General features: G+C 42.6%; 1 protein-coding gene across 3 annotated transcripts in view; it reads left to right on the top strand.

Annotated features, from left to right (window-relative positions):
* Positions 1 to 9,920: 9,920 nt before the first annotated feature.
* GLCCI1 (glucocorticoid induced 1) overlaps positions 9,921 to 22,460 on the top strand; it is a 58,048-nt gene continuing 45,508 nt past the window's right edge. For all 3 annotated transcript variants that reach the window (XM_054192102.1, XM_054192103.1, XM_054192104.1), the window contains exon 1: positions 9,921 to 10,439. In XM_054192102.1, coding sequence (XP_054048077.1) covers positions 9,992 to 10,439 — 448 coding nt within the window. In that variant the 5' untranslated portion in view covers positions 9,921 to 9,991. The remainder of the gene's footprint in view (positions 10,440 to 22,460) is intronic.

The following is a 22,460-nucleotide window of genomic DNA, read 5'->3' as shown; positions in this document are numbered from 1 at the left end:
ACCACTGTGCCTTCGGGTGTTGGTTCATGCTTTGCACATCTTAAATGTACACGATAAAATAAGTTAATATGAAGATAAGTTGCTTGATGAAAGAAAGGAAATAAAAAGAAAGAAAGAGAAGAAAAGAATGGAAGAGTGAGCAAAGAGCAGAAGCCTCCTTGATCTCACCACCACTTGGATGAATGGGTGGCACAGGTTCACATTACACTCCTCTGGGTTGATAATCACGCCCTTCCTTAAGCCTGACACACCACTGGGAGGATTCCCTTTGCATGGCAGCCTAGATGCTTCTCTCTGATAAAGCTGCTGTATCTGAGAGGTATTTGGCAGAGCTGTCGCCATATACACAAACAGAGGAGCTGACTCTCCCAGCCTCAGAGGCTTGGTATGGAGAGTAGGCTGTATCGGCTTTTGTGCCCTCCAGATCAACTCTACAGATCACCTATGTAACTTGTAGAACAAAACACACAACTTCCTTGTGGAACTTTGAGGTGTTTTTATTAGTTGGCAGCCAAACCTTTTGAGGTAACATTTTTAAGGCAACAAGATTTTTCTTCTTCCTTTGCTTTCCCACCCACCCCCACTTCTGAATTCAGAGATGTCTTCCATCCCATTATAATCTAAGGAGTTGCAAAAAATTTCTTTTTCTCCCCTCTTCTTTCCAAAATTAAGAGATACAGCTTCTTCTACACTTGCACGATCAACTGCACTTCTTACTCCCTTTCTCTACACTTCTTATGATGAGTTAGATGAGTTACCTCACATATCATCCTTTTTCCAAATACATTTTCTGTTTAACATTCCCTTTCATGTAACAGAGATACACTGTCTGCTGGAAGAGCCAAACCTAACTCAATACTATAGGGGAAAGCCTTCCCCTTGAGACATTTCATCCTGGCCTTGTAATAACTGAACAATTACATCAAAGAGTTCAATTTCTGTATGATGACACTGATTTCAGCTGTTTATTTGGATGTAGTAGTTATACCTCCAGCAGTAGTGGTTACATTTTATCTCAAGCATCAGGGAAATTATGTGTGCTCAGGTCTACCTGGCTGGCCAGTCCAAGTTTGCACATGACAAGCTTGTAAAGAATTCCTTCAAGTAATGTGTGCACTTTTTGTCATTTAAGACTGTGAAGAATCTGAAGAAATTATCCAGAAGATGTACTTCACTGGAACTGTCCTGATGTCTCAAAGAAAGAAATCTCTTTCTGGGCAAATAACACACATAAATAGATTTGCCAAATAACGCTTTTCTTTCCAAGGATCCATAAATCTCAGATTACTCTGGGAGTACTAAATGTTGCAATAATGCTGTTCTTGATTACAGACAAGACTATAACAGCTCTGACTGGTAGTGATTCCATAATTATGTTTGATTACAGACATGCTCCTACAGTACCAATGCAAAGGGATTATTTGTTGCCTTCTATCAGTCCCATGGATTCCACTGGAGACCAGGAGCATGTGCAGCATACACAGCTTACTCACCTGCCTTCCTCAGAGCTTTGTCACTAAAGCATAGCATTTAATAGCAGCACCTGTGATAGTCAGGCATGTAAAACCTTTTATAGAACTGTAATTAAAACACTATGTAGCGATAGGATGAGGGGCAATGGCTTTAAACTACAGCAGGGTAGGTTTAGATTAGACATTAGGAAGAAGTTCTTTACAATGAGGGTGGTGAGACACTGGAACAGGTTGCCCAGAGAGGTGGTGGAGGCCCCATCCCTGGAGACATTCAAGGCCAGGATGGATGAAGCTCTGAGCAACCTGATCTCGTTGAATGTGTCCCTGCTTACTGCAGGGGGGGTTGGACTAGATGACCTTTAAAGGTCCCTTCCCACCCATCACATTCTATGATTCTATATTAGTGGTGGCCACTTTCTAAGAGGATCCTTAGTTTCAGCAGTTCTTGAGGGCTCCATCTGGGAAAAAAAGTTTTACTTCACCATGCAGGGGCTAAAGTTGCTCGTGTCTTTACTATATTACCATTACAGCAAGAATCAAAATGACAACGAGAAATAAAGAAAAACTATATATATAATGTTGTCTGCTTTCTACTACTACAGAACTTAAAAAAAGAAAAGCTCCATTAAGTCCAGTAGCCTTCCCTCTGTCAAGGAACAACAACAACAACAAAATCATGCTTTACAATTTATACTCCAGTGCTTTGTTTATTTGGTATTAAATGACTCATGGAATAAGGTTTCCGCCTCTCCCCCTGGGAGATTATCCCAGCTGCTGAGACCTACTAGCAGTTCCCTTTCCTTTGTCTCTCTTTTAATGATGCCTAAGTTTTGCATTCTATTTTAGTTCGGGATGTAAAAGCTACAAAGGAAATTCATATCCCCAAACCTGTTTTTAAATGCAATTAAAGCTGTGACTTGAACCCACAAACTCGAGGAAGCATACAGTTAAAACAGAAATGCATCATGTATGTCACTTAAATACCATGCTGCCTCAACAGTACACTTTTAAGCTAACTGCACGCTTCCTTGTTCTTACAGGTTTGTTCCTTACTGTTATGTAAATGCACTTTTATTATATGTAAATTAGCATTAGGCAAACTGTTAAAGCCTGTTTTATAGCTGTCACACCAACAAGCCACATTTACAAGTAAATATTTGTTCTACAGGCGAATATATTACCTGCCTGGAAATAATAATTATTTCCAGCATTTCGCCTCAGTGCTGTGACTCTGCTCTGGCCCCAGAACCTGTTGTATGCACAGAAGGTCTCAAAATGGAACATCCTTATTAAGAGTATGTCCCTTACGGAGTAGCAAACCCTAAAATTCTTTAAACAATGTGGCATGCTCGTACATTTTATTCTTCTTACCAGGCTGCAAAATCCATTTAATGAGAGAATATTCTCCTGCTTTGGAGATGTAGAGACAGCACGTTTAGTTCCCTGTGGTGGTTGGGGCGTCCACTGTGTCACTCAACAGCATCCCATTTGGCTGGTAAAGGAATAGCGGTGACAAGCTCCAAATAAAGTTCAGTGCTGTTTCTTGTGCCTAGGAAGAAAGATGGTGGTAAACAAGGCTTTATTTGTGAGAAAAAGTAAAGTAAGACAGTCAGGTAGAAGAAATCCAGAGGAGGACTCTCTGAAATAGGGATTGGAGTTCCTAAACCCTCATATTTGCCTTTGAAATCAGTATTGTCAAAATGTACCCATTTTAACACCAGCACAAACCCGACAGCTAGGGCACCGGTAGGGGCATTCACAGCAAATGCAGTTCAAAAAGAACAAAAAAAGCCAGATACAGGCTGAATCAAGAAATCTTAATGGAAAGATGTCAGGGACTCTACTATCAGACACTTATAACTGTTTTAATGGATGATAACGGCTTCAAATCTACCTTGTTAAGGGGATGCTGCTCATTTAAAACGTAAAATGCCATACAAATCAAAGTACTATACAGCCCATTTGTGCTTTCCTAATATCCTTAGCAAGGTACTGCTCACATGAAATGGTGCCGTTCCTTTCATTTATTGTACTTGGTATGATTAGCAATAAATATAACAATATAAGTATATTCAAATTGCCAGTGGTATTTGCTTACTGTTTCTATCTTTCCCATTGAAGGTACTGTTACTGGACATACTTAACATAGAGCACCTAAGCTACCCTGAAAACATAATGTTTCCTCATAAATGGTTTTATGATGTAGCATGAGAGTGTTTTATAAATATGAAGAATTATTTTTATGATGTCCTTTCATTATTTAGCTATTATTATTGACATTTTACAGATAAAGACACTGGCAAGAGAAATTAAGGTAAAAACGCTAGAAGTGTCCATAACTTTTTTTTTTTATCAGAATACTTAGCATTTTACACCATTTCATTAATTTAATGCACCATATCAATCAGCTTCAGCTTCACTTTGGTGTTCAGCAAACCCACAAATTTGGCCTCGGGTGTCCTCACTGATCGCCTAGAAATGGCATAAAGGGAAAACCTGCAAAAGCCCTCAACTGCTCCTGTGAAAAGACTTGGGCTTAGTCCCAGCTGTACCAATTGTGGGTTTTTTTCCCCAGATGATGAACTGGGGCAAAGTGATGGAGATGGTGATTGAGCCAAGTGATTTAACTTGAAAAAGTAATGTAGGGCAGGGCTGCAGGCTGGAGAAAACTCACCTTCTCACAGGGTATGGTATGACACGGTTGACTTAGCTAAAGGCAAGTCTTGAATGGAATTACCTGTACCAATGGAGAGAAGGAAAAACTTCAGACTGACTTAGGAGCCTGGAAGGAAGGAGGATTGGTGATTTTAGCTGTGAGTTGAATGTTTGCCTTCATGTTAAACCAAATGCCTAAGGAATACGTAATTCACGTCGCAAGTGGTTGGCCTATTTTCCTGAAGAAGAGAAGAGGATGTATCAGCAGGTCTGATTCCAGATGAGATAAGATTTTGTTATAACAAAAGTAATGGTTAATGAGCAGGTTCTGGTTTAAGTGAGTTATTCAGTATCACAAAAAAGCTCCTCGCAGACAGGAAAAAAAGACAATTATCCAAAATGGTATTCAATTTTCTTAAGGGAAAATCTTACGGTTCTTATTCTGTAGTTTTCTGGCTTGTTCATTATGCAGTCCTTACTCACAGCGACAATCCCGTGCACTGAATGAAACACAATAATGAGCAGCACTTGACTGAAAAAGACAGCACTATAATACCTTTTTGCTGACATTTGATGCTAAACTTAATTCTGAATTTTTCCAGTTTGTGAGTATTCATAAATACTAATTTGACCTAGTATAGATAGTGTTTGACTCCAGAGGTCTAACATTCCTTTACTTGATGCCTTTTCCCCATCTCCAGGGAAACTAAGGCAGGAGGAAAGGAAACCTAACACTTGACCACATGTTTGGCCCTAAACTGGATGATCAGCAATGAGAAAGTAAGTCCGCAGTAGTGGGTTTCCTTTTGTTGTTGGAAGATAAGGTGAGCATGTAGAGACTTGAAAGTCATCATGAGTTGGAAGTGCTGTAAGTGGCACTGAATGGGGAGACAGAAGCTTTGCCTGCCTATACCTGCCCCGTTTTGGCTCCTTCTCTCCTTTATTCTCTATGCCTGAATCCTGGCCCTCCTACCCCAGTCCCAAATACTTTCCTTCTTTTTTATAATTTTTTTTTTGATGTCTTGACCCATTTCTCACTCCTCTGCATTTCACCCAGACTTCTCGATTCCAACCTCTTCCCTCGTGAGTGTCAACAAAACCAGCAGTGGGGATAATGACTTCGTACCAGCAGCCCTGGAGAATTCAAGGGCACAATTGCAAGGCAAGTCCCAAGAAGCCTGTGGACAAAGAGTCCTCAGCTGATCTGAGGAGAACATATCTGTGCCATAGAACATTTGGGAGCTGTGAGAAGATGGAGTGTGGTTGATGAAGGCAGCGTCCAGCTGTCAAAAAAAACTTGTAGTAAAAATAATTCCATATATTTTGTTTTTCCCATGACTGGCTTGTTCTAGCTAGACTTTTTTTTAAAGGCAAAACAGGCCAAAAACTAAACCAACACCCTCACACCCTGAGATAGACATTTTCTTGGAAATTTTGCCATTCCTGCTTCAGCAGAGCTACTCAGAGGCAGAAAGCAGCATTTCCCAGGGGGCCCTAACTACAGATGGCGCTCCTGTTCCTGCCTAGGGATGCTGCAAGCGCCCAGTGGCAACCTTATTTTAGACCCAGTTTTATCATTTGAGAGCTGCACCTTAGGTTGTTTGGGGTTGTTCTAGTCTTCAGCTGCAGCTAATGCTTTCTGGTCATCTCTTCCAGAATATTACTGGGATGCAAGTACTACTTCTTGTTCTTTCTCTCTTCCCAGATGTAATATTCACGATTGTATACTCATTACAAATAAATGAAATACAGGGAATGCATCCGAAGATATGTGATGATAAACGCTTCCTGTCTCATTACTATTTTGTGTTAGGTGACGTGTGAAAACCTCAGAGACAGTCACAAAGGACTTGTTTCTAAGTGGAATGGGCAAAAGGCAGCAAAGAAAACAGAGAGAGAGATACGGGAGAAATAAAAATAATGAAACAAGCAGGTAGATACACTGGGAGCAGAGGATTGATGGCCTAACGCCCAGGGAAGTGCCTAGAAACAAAAGATATGTCCAGATTTGAAGAGCCTTTCCTCTCTAAAACCTTCACGTAGGAACAAACTAAGGATTAGGATTGCACCATGTCTAGTGACTACCCAAACCTTCTTGGTTTCCATGGCTCATGGCACTCAAGTAAATCTGTTTCTGCCCTCAAGAGATGAACTCATTAGTAATTGATAATCACAGGAGAGATGTGTGTAGTTTTGCTCCACGCTTGCCTGTTGTTGCCCCACTCCTTGAGTTCCCTCCCTTGTTCCCACGCTCTTGCTGTGATGTATAATTTCCACTGCTCTCAGGATGCCTCTCCCAGAAGCCGTGCGAAGGACGCCCGTGTCTCCCAAAAGGATTTCAGTTTCAGAAACACCCCTTATCTCCAGTGTAAACTCTCTTAAGCACATGCTGTCTGACAAGGTAGCTGCTTAAAATGGAAATGAGAAGTAAGAAATGCCTCTTACGTGGCTTTTGAAAAGTTGTCTCAAGGTATTTAAGGCAAACGTGGGTTTTTGAAAGATAGGAACCTTCTGATAGGAGCTCAGTTTTTGCTTCACTTTCCCTGCTATATCTTCCCCTGAATGTTACAGAGCAATGGTATTCCCTGAGGGAAGCACTCTGAAACCTAGACCAAAAACATAATGAAAAATTCAGCAGTTGGCGAAGCACTTTAAAATAAGGAAGAATACTTTCTTCTTCTCTTCTGAACACCACTGTTTACTGGGCACATGGCACGGTGTTGTCATACTACGTATGCTAATTCTAGTTAAGAAGGGATGAAGATTGAAGTAACTTCTGGGGAGCGACATCTCCCCTGTGCAGCTGTTGATGTCTCTGGCGACAGTTTGACTGGAAGTGGCCCCAGTGGATCTTTTCTTCTTTGCTTGCTCTGAAGGCTTTGCAGGTGATGTGTCGGTTCAGTTCGGACTGTAAGGTTATGGCACGGTCCTTGGTTTGTTTGGAAGGGAAGACTTGGTACTGATATTTTACACTGCTATGGTTTGAGGGTTCTTTTTGTATTTGGGGCTTGTGGGATTTTTTTTGTGTCACACGTTTACCTTGCCTTTATGCGTCTGTTCTTCCTATTCGAATATCATGCTTTTTTTGATGTGGAAGAACATGATGGAATTACTCGCAGGGATTGTAGAATGCTGTCTAAACAGTTAAATTCAAAAGTTCTACTAGTTCACCTTGACTTTAATCTGATGTAACTAAGCACTGGCAAGAGCTGCAACGTATCGGCTCTTGCCCTGGTCAAAGATGCACCTTCCCTCTCAGCTGACACCGAATGATTTTCGGTCTGTGAGACATTACTGTATCAGCAATGTTATCTGACAAAGTTACAGATAGAGGAAAATGTGCTTACTGTTTAAAACACTACTGACACCAGCGTGGGCAGACTACTTCTACAGGTGAATGCTTTCCAGCCATTTTGACCCCAGTGCAGTGAAGCATTAAAAATAAACCAGATAGACTTCATAAGCCGTGATTAAGAACAGGACAAAATCCTTGGGGAAAAAGACTCAACACCGCAGTTATACAAACAAATTTGGCTCATGCTAGCAGAAAAAAAAAAAAAAAAAAGGAAAAAAGACTGGACTAATGGAAAAATACGTGGTTGCTGATTTTTCTTAAAATTAATTTATACGAGTGGCTTTGTAGCTCGAGCACATGTTCCTGTGGATGTGAGGTGTATTATTCCAACCCTTTCTGTAACATAACCGCGCTGACTGCATCACATGGTGCTAGTGCAAACAAAGTCTCGTTAACAGCCCATGAATAGATGCATTTTCCTAGAATACAGTTTCTCATTGGGACTATCGACTGGTTCCTGGGCTACTAGGGGATAAGGATAGGCATGGGCAGCTATGGAAGTATTGAATAAGCGTAGTAACCTGAAGTGTGCTACCAGGCAATTATGAGTGTTCATCATATGATCAAAAAGAGTACAAGGGATATAGTTAATTCTGTGACACTTTTCCTTGATTACATATCGACTGTAAGGCAGTATCTTATATAGCAGAACATAGCTTGCTAAACACCAACCGGTCTACTTCTATCTATATTCTATGTTCTTTTTGTTCTCTTAGAGCCTGCACTTTGAATCTGAGAGGTCATCACACCGAGCTGGCTTCCTCCATGAAGCAAGACTCGCTGCATCTTTCCTTCACCTCCATTAGCATCCTATTTGCGTCAGATCCAACATAAACACTGCTCTCTTGATGGACTCGGCTCAACTTATCTTTCTGATCTTACAGCCTTTATTTTCTTAGCTATTAAGCTACTCAATCTTTATTTTCTTTCTGTCCCATTGTCTCATGTTATCAATTCATCTAGTGGGAGCTCTTTCTCCTTGTTATCAATTCATCTAGTGGGAGCACTTTTCTTCACATCACTGTAAAACTTTTTATTTTCCTCTTGACATTCTCCGAAAAGTGGTTTTGGACATACATTAGGAAAAAATTCTTATAAATTCCATATACACTTATATAAAATGATGAAGTGACACTTAACTTGAATTCGAAGGACATCTTGATCTTTTAGCAAGAGGAATATTATTGTAAAGGCCTGACAGTCGCATTCAATGGATACTAATAAACTTTGTTGCAGGTAACTTTGGCTCCATTTCTGAGCCTTCCCTACTCAGGAAATGGAGAAATTGGGTTAGAGATAGAGTCTTCTGGAACTAGGGGTAGTGCGTGGCTCGGCTCAGAGTCCCTGCTCCGTCAGAATCTTTGTAAAGTCAACTTGAAACTCAAGAGCACACCCTGGCACCTCACTGATCCCCCCCTGGGGCTGCTGTCCTCCCCCTCCACCGCCCGCCAGTATAGCCCAGTACTCCCCGTTTACCCAGCCCCGCAGGGTCGGGCACCCCACCGCAGCGTCTCCCGGAGGCTCCCCCGGGCCCGGCAGGGAACCAGCGGAGGAGGCCATCTTGCCTCCCCCGCGCCGGGCGGCCCGGCCGGAGCCACTTTTGTGGGGAGAAATCGCCCGCTGTCCTGAGGGAAAACCTCGACGAGCAGCACGGCACCGGGCCGGGCAGGCCACCTCCGAACTGCCGGGCCGAGCCAGGCCGCAGGAAGGCTCCTCTCCCCCCCGGCCCCGGCGGCCCTGCTCGCCCTCACGGCCCCGAAGGGCGCTCGCCGCCGCCGGCGGGCAGCACGCGGCAGTGCCCGCCCCACCTCCCCGCCCCTCCCGCCGCTGCCGCCACATCCCACTTCCCTCAGCCCGCCTCCCTCCGCCGGCGCGTCCGTCCCCCGCCCTCTCATTGGTTGAGAGCCGAGAGCGACAGCGGCGCTGGGCAATGGAGCCTGAGCTGGCGCGGCGGCGGCGCCCAATGGCGGGGCGCGGCTGCCGCCCCTGCCCGTCGCGGCCGGGCGTCGGGGCTGCGCGTTGCCATTCGCAGGCAGGGCGGCGCGGCGAGTGGATGGTGTTGGTCGCGGCTGCCGGGCGCCGGCGGGGGCAGGAGCCGGAGCCGGCTACGAGCGTCTCCCCCCTTCGCCATCCCACCCCCTCCGGCCGCCTGTGCCTTCGCCGCGCCCCGCCGCCGACCGCTCGGAGCCGGCAGCGCTGTACGATGTGAGCGGCCGCGGGGCTCGGCAGCGCCCCCGGTGCCTGCGACGCTGGGTCGGGCAGCGATGGCCGGAGCCTGGCGTGGGAGCAGCCGCCGTCGCCGATAGGAAGCGCCGGGGGCAGCCGGGCAGGCGGCGCGGAGACTCCCTCGGGCCGTGAAGCGCTTGTCCCGCCCCGCCCCCTCCCTCCTTCCTCCCCCTCCACCCTCCCCCTACCCCCGCGGCCGGTGCATGCGGGGCGCTGGGGGCCGAGCTCGAACCCCCCGCGGCCGCCGGAGCGAGTGACCCGCCGGGTCCTGCGCATCCCCACCATGTCCTCCTCGTCCAGCTCCTCGCAGACCCCCCCGTCCCACCACCAGCCCCCGCCGCAGAGGATGAGGCGCGGCGCCGCCGGGTCCCCCACTGCCGGGGGCGGCACGGCCGGGGGCCCCGGTAACGGCGCCGGGGGAGGCGCGGCGGGGACCAGCCGGCTGCTCCAGCCCATCCGGGCGACCGTCCCGTACCAGCTCCTGCGGGGCAACCAGCACAGCCCGACCCGGTCCCCCTCCGCCTCGGTGGGCAGCAACACCGGGCCGGGGGGCGGCGGCGGCGGGGGTCGCGGCGGAGGCAGCCCGCCGCCGCCCAGCGCGACGCCGCCGTTGGCGGCGGGAGGCGGCGCGGCGGAGCCGGGCAGGGTGAAGGGCCGGCAGCGGCGCTCGCCGGAGAGCAGGAGGAGCAGCTCACCTGAGAGACGGAGCCCCAGCTCCCCGGTGTACAGAGGTAAAGCACCGGGACAAAGCCGGCGTCCTGCTTCCCTGCCCCCTCTTACCCCCCTTCCCCCCACCCGGGGAGTTGCTGGCTCGGCCTCCGAGCACCCCCGGTCCCCCCCTCCTCTGCACTCCCTGGTGTGGGGCGTGCGCCCTGCCCGGCCCCCGGGCCAGCGGGGGTGGGAGCCCGGGGGACTGCCGGCCCGGCCCGGCGGGAGTCTCGGAGAGCGGCTGGGGGTATGTGTGAGGGTGAGCCCTTTAGGGGCACCCCCACCGCCCCGGGAGCGGGGCAGGTGCCGTGCCCGGGTTTGCCCTGCCGGCGGGGGGAAGCACCTCGTCCCTTCCCCCGGGAGGCAGGCGAGCCCTTAAATGTCATCCTCCTCCTCCTCTTCCTCGGGCTTGGGAAAAACACCCCGGTCCTCCCCCCGCGCCGCCTGCCAGCGCCGGCTGCGGGAGGAAGCGCCTCCCCAGCGGAGCGGAGCCGGGGCCAGACCCGCCGCCCTCCGGGTTCCCCCCGCTGCGGAGGGGAGCGGGCCGGGGCTCCCCCGACGGTTCTGCTCCCTCCTGCCCGTAAGGGGAGGTGTGCCACGGGGGGATGAGTTTGAAATGAATCCGCTTCCCTGTCTACACGTGTAATTATTCAGTAGGGGTTGTTAATGGGTTAGATGTATATCTGGGGTGTCACAGCCCCGTTCTTAAGTGCGCCTTAAACCCAAGCCTCAAAAGCTCTTCCTTTCTGCAGAGCTCTGTTTCTTAAAAGACTTGCGTTTTTGTAACATCTTAGGTTAAAATACGTAATGTTTTCAAGCACAGACTCTAAAACAAAAAGGAAATTCCCATATTGAGATGCTTAAAAACAAATAACGCAGTCTACCTCCTTGTGATATTTAATACTGAATCCTCGAGACTGTAAAATAAAAAAAAAACAACCCAACGTAGCCAGAATAGGCCTGTAAAGTTTAAAATGTAAAATTGATTCCCAGCAAGTCCAACTTAACCTGTGTCAGGTTGTCTGTTAAATTATTGAATGTGTTAAAGTGGCAGTGGCCATCTTACCTCCCCCCTCCCTCCCCCCTTCTCCCATCACTTCAGCAGTTGAATGAATCAGACTAAATGCACTTTTTATGTTATCCGGCTGTAGCTATCGGGTATCTCACATCATCTCTTCTTGGGAACGTTTTACGTGGTTCAGTACCCCTCACTTGTTCTGTGCCTTTCTTAAGTCTTACTGTGTTTCATTTCTATGGCAAATTGTGGTCTGTGTTGATTGCCAACGTGTTTGTAGCAGTGGAATCTGTTACCTTCTCCCTACCCTACCCCCTCCCACGGTTTCAGTTTTAATGTGTAGTAAAACCTTACAATCTGTAGTATTTGTAACTTCGGCACATCTCTCTCATCAGAACGGTGCTAGGACATGGGCAGCATTTTGCAAATGAGCAAAATGTCACTGCCAGTTACGCATGGAGTTAATTTACCCTATACAGTATTTGTGCTTATGCAGATGACTAATTTGGTTGTGTTATAATCTGAACAGAGATACTTCATAACTTATTTCTCAAAAAGATCATCTATTTATGCAGAAGTTCTTGTGTTTGAAAATAGAACTGAGCTTCAGTGATTTTGCTTCATCCAAGCTCTACTTAAAATTTTAAAGATCATATTTTTCTCACTATATGAAATACTAAATGTAGATTTCCTTTTTTCCTACTCGTTAACCTTTGGAAAATCCTAATGGGAAGCTAGGCAAAACAAAAACAATCAGTGCACATGAATAGTGATGGTGCTGCTGATGAATACTGTAAATTATTTAATTATGGGGACCCGGAGCAAAACATTGTAGTGGTGCAGTGTATAAAGGTCTACGCTTAAGGTGTATTGAAGAGGGAGGAATGTGGGCAGTTAACCTGCAAGCAAGGAAAAATACTGCAAAGCTGTGAAATATTTCATTATTATGTACGAAGCTTTTGTTGGAGGGGAAATTTTTATTTTAGAAAGTGGTTTCAGTCATCTTCATCTGTGGGCTATTTTAGCATTAATAAATCAGACTATAAATTAGTACTGAATGACTTTTCCGTCATTAAACTTGTTGGAGCTTGCCTCACGGTGAACCGCCTTAGCAGCATACACGGCTTGATTCGGTTTAATGAGCGCAATGTATAAGATCATAAATGGTCCGTCACGAAATGCGCCCTGTAATCTGTATGCACTGGGAGGAATTTGTTCCCCCTCCTCCAGGTCAAGCCAGCTGCTGCTGCAGAAGCTGACATCCTCTAGCAAATCCTGAATGAATGAATGAAAACAACGTGATCGCCCTAATAATGACCACAATTGCACACGTCAACAGCTTTATTTTACCGAAATACAGGCACCATTTTCTAGCAGGCGAGGGTAATAAGATACCCTATTTCTTTGGTCTCGCAAAGGAAAAAAGGTTACCAACATCCCCCCGCCCCCTCCAAACCTAGAGCTGTTTTTACACAGTTTGGAATATAGTTGTATGCCATGGGGCAGGATTTTGTCTTTGTTTCCCTGCTTGTTCTTAGCATTTTGGTGTATTATGTATGGATACTAAAAACGCTGTTTGTAGTCTATATACGGTGGTAGTAGTATATAGAAAATTGATTGCTGAACTGGAGAACTGCTGCAGTAATAATGGAGGACTTGTAAAAAAAAAAAAAAATGTTCTGTTTTCAAACATGGACCATCTTGCTGCGGCTTGTTAAACAATGTGCTACTCCAGCTATTTATAGTTGTTGTCAGCATGCAAGTCTTGGGGAAGCGACTTGATTCAGTTTTTTTTATTATTATTTTATTTTCTCAGGTTTTTCAAAACCGTTTCCCACTGCTGTAAAATGTAAGCTTAGGCTCTAGGTATAATCCTGTTGTTTTTCTCACCAGTGCAGGAGATCTGTTTGTCTTTGGCTCTGCAGTCTGACTTAGATTGTTTCACGAGTATGCTCGTGCTGGAGGCTGCTTATGATTCTGATGGATAGATGTTTTTTCTCTTCTTAAGACACCTGCCCCTTCCCCACCTCCTTTCAGCCTTTTCCAGTTACAGGATTCCTTGAATTGGCTATCCTACTAAGCCATTTTGTTGTGGGTGTTTTAGTGATTTGCCAGAGGTTCTTTTTATAAAGGAGATTTCTGTGAAAACACTCCAGCTTTGAGCCTCTACAGGTCAGAGCAACTACCATTGCAGGCGCTGACATCACTACTACATGAATGGAAGCAGCATGCTCTGTTTCTTCTCCCATCATCATCTTTTCTCGCCCTTCCTTCTAGGATGCTGTAAATGTTTTTGTTCTGCAGCAAACCCCTCTGTGTTTAGAGCTGAAACCTTCAGAATTTGGTGATGTTTTCTTTAAGCAAATTTGGGGATTTGTAGTTCTTCGGAAACCATTGATGCCAGTATTTGGGTAGTATTGATACTGAATGGGTGAGAAATCATGAATGCTATGTTCTAATTTCAAGTTGCTAAAAAAGGAAATAAGGGGGGGGGGAAAACTTCTGATATTGTAAGATAAGTCTGCACTGTGTGAGTCTGCTCCTTTCCTCTTTTCTTAAACATGTTTATTCCTTACTAGTAGATATGTTTTTATAGCCTGTATTCATGTTTTAGAGAGTTGGCAATGTAAAAAGTGCCTGGCTGAATGTAACAACACATGGTTTTCTTAGAGGGAGTGTATCTGATACATCTCTGGTTGCATAAATGTAACGTCAACAGAATGTGAAGCAGCGAGGTTTACGACAAAGGAGACTTCAATAATAATACAAAAAAATCCTTTCAGCTGGTCTAACAAAACAGATTACATGCTTATGAACACTTCTGTTTTGCAGAAAAAAAAGCAAGTTGTTTTCTTTCTTGCCTTACCTGGATAAAATCAGTAGTTTCTGTTATTATGTAAAGTAGCTTGTATAAATACAAGAGAGTGGGTTTCCTGTTTAGTTTGTTGGTTTTTTTTCACATGGTGTGCAATGTTTTGTATACAAGGAGGGTGTAAATGACTTCTGTATGATTCAAGCTCAATATTGCTTTCATCAAATGCTTTGATTTGTTTAGTGTTAACTCTGGTGGTACTGTAATATTGTGCTTCATATTTTTCTAACTTTCACTTACATAGTTTATATTATAAACTTTTTTCCATATTAAGTTTTGGAGGCAAAGGTTAGTTTTAAGGACATCCGAAAAATACTGTAATCCATTTGGCTCTTAAGGGTTCCCAGTGTCTTTTACTTCCCAAAATACCTCCTGAAGTGTTGCCAATGTTAGTAAGAGAAAGGAATTAAAAAAGATGCAAAACAACTGCATAACCCAGTTCTGAGTAATAAGTATGTATATCTGTTATGCTAGTAGATGAAAGGCCAGTGGAGTGAGGAGTGGAGTAAGACAGACAATATTGCTGATCTTTAGACTTGTAAGGGATATCAGTATTTAAAAACCCCAAATTCAGACTTCAAAAGGCAGAGCTATTTTAATATCCTGGATTCAAGCCATCCAATATTTTGGCATCACGAGTATTTATACCGGAGATCAAGATGATCTTTCCTTTATTTCTAACAAATGTAGGTAAGGAAGTAATTTTTGTGACGCTTCCTATTTCCTGGTGCCTGAATAATAGCAGTATTCCCATAATTGTATGGCCCGAACAGTTTTGCTCCAGCCTCATCCCTCTCTCTTCCCAAAATAGCTTTCATTAGAATATAATATGGTGAAATAAAAGGCACTGGCTAAATTTGAACCAGTTGTCTTCAACTCAAAGGTTTTTTTTTAGTTACATGTTTTAACATTACTTTAAATTAGAATAGTATATTAGATGTCCTTAATAAATATGTTTCATAAGAGAAATTAATTGAGCCTCTTTCAGGTGTTAAAAAAACTGCAGGACAGAAAAATAGAAGGTATTTTCTCCATTGAACATAAATATTGTAGCAAGGCATTAGCTATAAAGAAAGTATCCCCCTGCCCCATGGAAAAAAATAACTTATAAAGCATATGTAATATCTATTTTAAATCACTACCTGATTCTTTAATTCTTATTCGTTGGACAAAAGCAAGTATTAGCGTGTTCCATATGGCCAACTGAAGCTACTTGCCAACATCCACGCATAGGAAAACAGTGGCTAATACTGCAATTTGTTTTCTGAAATTCATGGTTCCTTTTTTTTGTCCTTTTCCTTCCCATAGTGGTGGGGTGAATGGAGGTTCTTAAACTGTATCTTAAAATGCAGGGAGGGAGGGTAGGTCAAGGGAATGCATCTTAGAATCTTACAAAAAAAGTCATTGTTTGCCAAGTACAGACTGACACATAATGAGTTGTTGAGCTTTGCTATATTGGTAAAATGCACAGTGGAAAGCTAGTTGTTTTTAAAATCAGGTTTATGCTACTACTCTAGATATCATGGAAAAAAAAATAACTGGTGCAGTAATTCTGAAATTTCGGTTCAGCCTGGACTTGAAAGAAATGTAACAATGCAAAACTTATTGGAAATGAAGTATATGCTGCTCTGTGTTTCAGTTCAAGTGAAACTTTGAAATACGTTTTTTTTTTTTATGGGACTTCATCACTTGAGTATTTATCTTCATCTGAAGAAGGTTATAGGTGTGTTTGTTTGGTTTTTTTCTCACAATGACAAATGAAAGTTCCTGTTTAAATTTGTTGGCAATATCTTCAGTAGAGAAAGCATTGACAACACTTGAACATACGTGAAATCCATGGAGAACAAACTATTGCGTCAAGAAAATTTGTTAATGTAGTAGGATTTAAACAGAGTAGCATTTTTTTGAAAAAATAACTTTTATTGATTAAAAAAAAGGACCCTGTAGTAAAGATACATAACTGGAAAATTTTGCTGAAGACTTGGGATAGTTAACTGTGTTAATGATCATCATCTTGCTTTAATGTTAATATTTAAATGCATTGAGTTCTCTATTTCAGCGCTGCCTCCCTTGTAAACCCGTAGTGCTTAAACAATGGCTTAAGGCATTTTCAGGCAAGTAAAATAATATTTACATCTCATCGTTAGAAGGGATACATCCACAGCAACTTGACAGCCTGAGATTATCCCCTTTCTCTTCATGTCACCATTTTTAAGGGCAATTGCAAAATGAAGAGAATCGGAGATTAGAGAAAAGGAAAGTGGGTGTTTGTACTTAATCTATTCTTACATTTTGAGTGTGGATTTTCTTCTTCCAAATTAGGCTGTTCTTCAGTTGTGCTTTAATTTTTCCCCCCTCCTGATTTGACTCTGAAGTTCACTACCATTAATTTGTATTATGACTATTTTTGAATCAGAAATTAAATCCTAAAGCTTGAAAATAGCTGATGGGTACTGAAAGGGTTCACAATTTGAGACTTCTGCGGTATGGATACTACACAAAGTATCATGATACAGTGTGTAACATCAATCCTTTTGAATGGCGAGTCAGTCTCTCCAACTCTTATTTTTCCAAAGCTAGGATCACATCCATGGAAATACTCACCCGTGGTTGAAACTAAAACACGTGCTCTCTCAGGAACCTGTTCCTGCTCTTCCAGCTGGGTGAATATGGATTTAGCACCAGAGCTCTTCCCTTACGTGGTCCCCTTGGACCGCCTGATGATGATTCTGCTCAGACTATGTCTTCTGCTGCTAGTAAGACAGAAGAGGGCATGTAGCTACTGGAAGTTTACCTTGTGGAAGGAAACCCAGCCAGGCCAAGTGGGGCCATGCTAGGTAGTGCCCTCAGCTTGCTGTCTCTGGCCTTGTAATGCTGCCTCTGCCCCAGTCCTGTTCATTTCTCTTCTGCACCTTCCCTGCCTCTTTGGTATCTGCACCAACCAGCAGGTGTGGGCGTCTTCACTCAAGCCATAACTGTTTTCTGCACAAACAATTTGTAAATAGGGATTAAACTAACCAGTTGGTGTTGGGTCAATGGAAGATGGTTTTGATGGAAAGTTTTCATTTTTCCTAGTAGTAGACCTCTTAATTAGCTTTCCATATTAGATACTGCTGTTTTGGAGACAATATATACTTCCCAGTAGGTCATAAAATGTTAACGAGCTTGGGTTTTGAATCCTTAATGCAATATGCTGTATTGGTTAGACCTTCTTATTTAGTGTTGCATGTGCCCTAGCAACAAATGATGACACAGATGTTGGTGTTTATAAGGATTTAACTTTCACTGCTGCTACTGTTAAATTGAGGACTAGCTGTTCGCAATGGGTATTATTCTCCAAATCAAATACAAGTGAGTGATTAACAACACTGGTTCTTATATGTCCCTTGTTCTGCACAAACCGAAACTAGTTTTACCCAAACTACACATTTTGTTTCCTCTTTAGGAAGAATGTGTCTCATATTTTGCTCATAAGAGTGGTGACTAAGAACAGTACGATAACAATTCTGTCATGGTTTTTGAATAATCTAAAATACACTGTAGACTGTTTTCTTCTCACTCTGTCTTAAAATACAGTCTAAACTGGAATAGTAATTTAAGCATCCCATTCCTTGAACAGTGCAAAAGTCATGTGTTTGAACAAGGTTACCTTCATCCTTCTTTCCTACACTCTCACCACCAGGCATTAAACAAGGAGATTAGTTGTAGACACACTTCTGGGTTTCAAGAATTCACACTCATATCTAACTGGCTTGACTGGTCATTGCAAGATCACTGGCACTCGTGCTACAAACTTGAAACTCATTTCTCTAATATTGTTTTAGTAAATCTGTCTTTTGGAAATGCTTCTGGAACAGTAACCACTTGGCTGGGAACTGATTAAATGTATGGCAAAATGTGTATTGCTATGTCATGTGCCTTTTAATCTCTGGTGTTTTGGCATACGGTGCCTATTCTGGAGTTCTGATTAAAATACTTTGTGAAGGTTGGCTAGCTGGATTACCTGTATATGTACATTTTTTTTAAAAGGCTTCATGGTTAGAAAAAAATAAACATTTTAATATAGGTGCTTAGGCTGCAGTACTAAAAAAAATTCAAAACTGTAATAATTTATTGACATCTGTCAGCATTTGGAAGCCAAACTGTGATTTGGAAATAATGTGTTCTTACCAGAAAGCAAATTCTGGTTATTCAGTACTCGATTACTAGCTAATTCTGTTAATCCCAGTCTGCAGAAATTAGCCCGTAAATACAAAGGCCACTTCTTCAGAGTATGATATGCAGTCAGCCATTGGCTATTTGGGAGCAGATTACCCAAGTGCAGATATAAATGCCTAGGCTTGTGAACATACGGCTTCCAAGGATAACAGTACAGTTGCTTTCATTAGATGAAGTGCTGTACCCATGCTGGATCAGAAATGTTGCTGGATAAACCTTGGAAAATTTTGCACCATGTTCCCAGAACTCAGGCCACTGATAACACGGCGTGGAGGAGCCAGTGAGTGACTCTACAAGACCTGTGGGTCTCTATAGGTATTTAACGTGGTCTCACTACTGCTCCCTCTGCTCATCACAGCAAAGCTCATTAGCCCAGCAGGACTAGAAGATGCTGATGATTATAGCAGGTATTGGTGTGGTGCGGTCTGTGCTCTGGAAGGGTTTGTTGAGTGCAGTTCTTGCACATGGAGTCAGCTTCAGTTCATCCCCGCATGTTGGCTAACCAGTCTGACTGGGGTCTGGAGCGCTGGAAAGTACATTGCAAAACCCAAGTGGCTTTGCAGTGTTGACTCTGTGCAGTTAGGTGTTGTACCTCCGTATCCAGTATGTCATATATAATTCAAAATCTTTCTGTTATATGTGATATCTTCACTTTCTGTTATTCAAAGGAACGGAGAGTTGACTTGCTCACTAAAAATTAAACCCAGGTTTATGCCAAGTGTCCCGGAACAGACTTTGAACAGTGTGACTAAAAATATCAGCTAACTGCTGAAGAATGCAGAATAAGACTTAGGTTTACACAGTAGTTGGGAAGCTGCCAGGTTAAAGGAGAATCTGTCTTCACATAAGTAAGTTTCAGTTAAGGTCTTCAAATTTTCATTCTTAACTGATAGCTGTGTTTGCTTAATTGTGGCAATTGATAGTAGAATACCCTTACACATCCTTTCTCTCATACTCTGATTTCTCTGGTATTTCACCTTCAGTGGCTCCTTTGTTGTACCTGATACCCTGCTCTGAATAATCATCTTTGCAGTGTTTTCTTTCCCCACAAAGAAACCATAAAATACCATTGAAATACTCAATGTTCTTTTCAATGGGAACAAGAAAAATTTCTCATGGGCAAAAAATGTAATTAACTCATGCATGTTCAAAAGTAAGGTGTATTTCAGAAATGTCCATGCAAGGAAATGACCAGAGAGACAAATTCAACTTAGGAAGTTGTCCACGCTGAAGATCCAGATAACCTTTGGGCATTAGTGTAGAAACAGAGATACTCATGCTTTCAAACCAAGTTGTGTATTGAAGTGTGCAGTCCATATATTGTTTAAAATATAAATTTTGTGAAACTGTTGTGTACGTCTACCTTAATTTCTTCCAAAGAAGGAACTAGCCCATTAAGATTATTGGAGTCTCATGATTTTTAGTGGTGTGTGTATAACACTTAATACAAAGTTGGAGGATCCAGGGAGATCTTTAAATTGAAAGAATAATAGTGGAAACTCAGTTTGGCTGCATTGAAGATAGGAATTACCAAGTCTGACAACTCAAAATCTGGGAGAAGCAGAAGAAATGGGGTGTGCTGGCACTGTATATACAATAAATATTAGATGTTTCTACAATTAGGCCTTTTTTAATCATGCGAATTTACATGCATATGCAGCAAAATAAAAAAATCCTACATAGAGGTATGTTCTAAAATTCATAAATCTGGAGTAAAGATTCAGATTTCAGAAGGAAATAGTTTGAAAACTTGGCTAAACAGGGTTTCTCTGACTTGAATGTGGAGAGAATCTGTTTTAATGAAAAATGTTAATACTATAGGAGTCTTTCAGACATCCGAAAAACTCAAGGATATGATCTGATTGTAAGGACGCTTATCTCGAAAAGCCCTCTAGGAATAAGCAGAGAGCCTGCAAGAAACAGCAGGAAGAACTGAGAAACGAATATCACATGATCAATCAAAAAGTGAATCTTAGCAGAGAATTGTTAAAGCCCGAACAGACCTGGACTTCGCATGTTTTAAGACAGACAATGGAAATGTGCAAATAGAAAAATAAGGAAAACGTAGTTGCAGCCATTTGGAACCAAGAAAAAAGAGATTAAGGATGATTTGAGATTGATGTGCTGGTATGAAAGGTTTCAAAATCAACTCCAAGGAATAGTAGCAAAAATCTGAGAGGAAATGGCACAGATATTTATTCAATGCACTGTGCTTACCAGGATGAAGTTTAAGTAATCAACTTTCAATAAGGACAGTGATTTTTAACACAAGAAGAAACAAAAAAATGAAATTTTAAGGGAGAGGGTAATTCGGAATTAGGAATTACCAAGACGATTATAAATACAGAATCCAGATTTTAATAAATTCAGTTCAGTGATCTCTATTGCAGGATTCTAGAAAAGCTCACTCAGAAGTTCACACTTGCCTTCAACTAAGGCAATATTCTGAATTGGAGGTGACACCATTTGAGAATAGATACCTGAGTATAGCAGGGACGATGCTGATGTTCTTAAAACGTGAAAAATTTCAAGTCCAGTTCTAAAATGTAGAGGTCTGTCGGTCTAACTTCAGCTATAGGTGAAACTTCAGAAGAAATTCTAAGGGGTGGTGGAAAGCAGCAAGAAATGTTGAAGTGCAGAAGGAGCTTTCCAAATTGTGTCATGCTAACCTGGTGGTTTTGATAAGAGAACTGATTTTCTAGACAGGAAGTAGATTTTATCTGCTTAGGCAAATTTTAAAATTAGGGTGATGAAACCGTTGATTAATTTTGAGAGGTTTAATTAGTATGCAGGAAGATTATGCAATAAGAGTTGAAGGACCTTGGGAATTGAAATAACAATTTTTGAAAGTGAGATTTAAAAGTAAAAAAGGGAGGTTTAAGTATGTGAGGTTGTACTCGAGCAGCATATCTTTTCCTCTAAGTGGGAACATACTGAAAATGCTGGAGGGTGGAGCTGGGTGATGGTGGGATCTCTAAACTGCCAGCATGGACTGACTGAAAGGGTACTGGACATAAGTCAGGTCTTGCAGAAATGAGCAACTTGCTGCGTAGGGGCCTGCTGAGACATTGTCTGGGATACTGCACATGGTTTTGGTGCTCTGCAGTTTAAGAATGGTAAAATCTAACTGGAGCAGACTCAGAGAAGGACTACTAGGTTAGGAGCTTAACCATGCCATGAGAAAAAAAATCTACCCTGAGTAAAAGTACTATTACTTTCTCTGAATCCAAGTGAGTTGGGAAGGGGATGGAGAGGTGGGAAGGAAGAACTGGAAGTTAGTGCTAGGATATTAATTGGTTTGACATGGATTGATTTGACAGTGTAAATGCTTATGTAGAAAACTATAAGAAGGCCTGAAACCATCACACACACACACAAAAAAAAATCTTCCTGGAACATTTTTCCAGTAGAAATTGTGGGGGCAAAATACCAGATGCTGTAGGATTGAGTTTGTAATGTGTTTTTAAGTGATTATATGTGCTTTTGTAGTGATAGGTGAGAACTGGGGTCCTGAATTAGGAAGTTGTTTCTAGTCCTTAGTTTCTATGACTTAACTGATAATGAAAATATAATGTATTTAATCAGCAAAGTTGGGCAGCCTGATTTAAGCAATCAGTTTTAATCTGGTTTTACATTTCTATTTTTCAGTATTTTTTTCAGAAAAAAATAGTATTCTTGTTTAGTATAATTAGCTTTAGCTAGGAGAATGCTTTCTATCTCTGATTGTTGGTGATCATTACGATGGCATTGTTATAGCCTGCCATGCATTGATTACAGTTCTTTTTGTATTCTGATTGTGGAAAAGGTGCATCATGCCTCCTGATTTGTTAAGGTTTTTTTATTCACAATTATGTCCACCTGCATTTTGATGGAAAGTGGAATTACATTAAAGGTGTACAAAACCCTTACTTTTTTACAACATTTTGTTAAATTGTAGGT

The sequence above is a fragment of the Rissa tridactyla genome, chromosome 2 (genome assembly GCF_028500815.1).
Source record: "Rissa tridactyla isolate bRisTri1 chromosome 2, bRisTri1.patW.cur.20221130, whole genome shotgun sequence".
NCBI lineage: Eukaryota > Metazoa > Chordata > Aves > Charadriiformes > Laridae > Rissa > Rissa tridactyla.
Note: the sequence above shows the minus strand (reverse complement) of the source record. Positions and strands in the feature narration are given on the sequence as shown.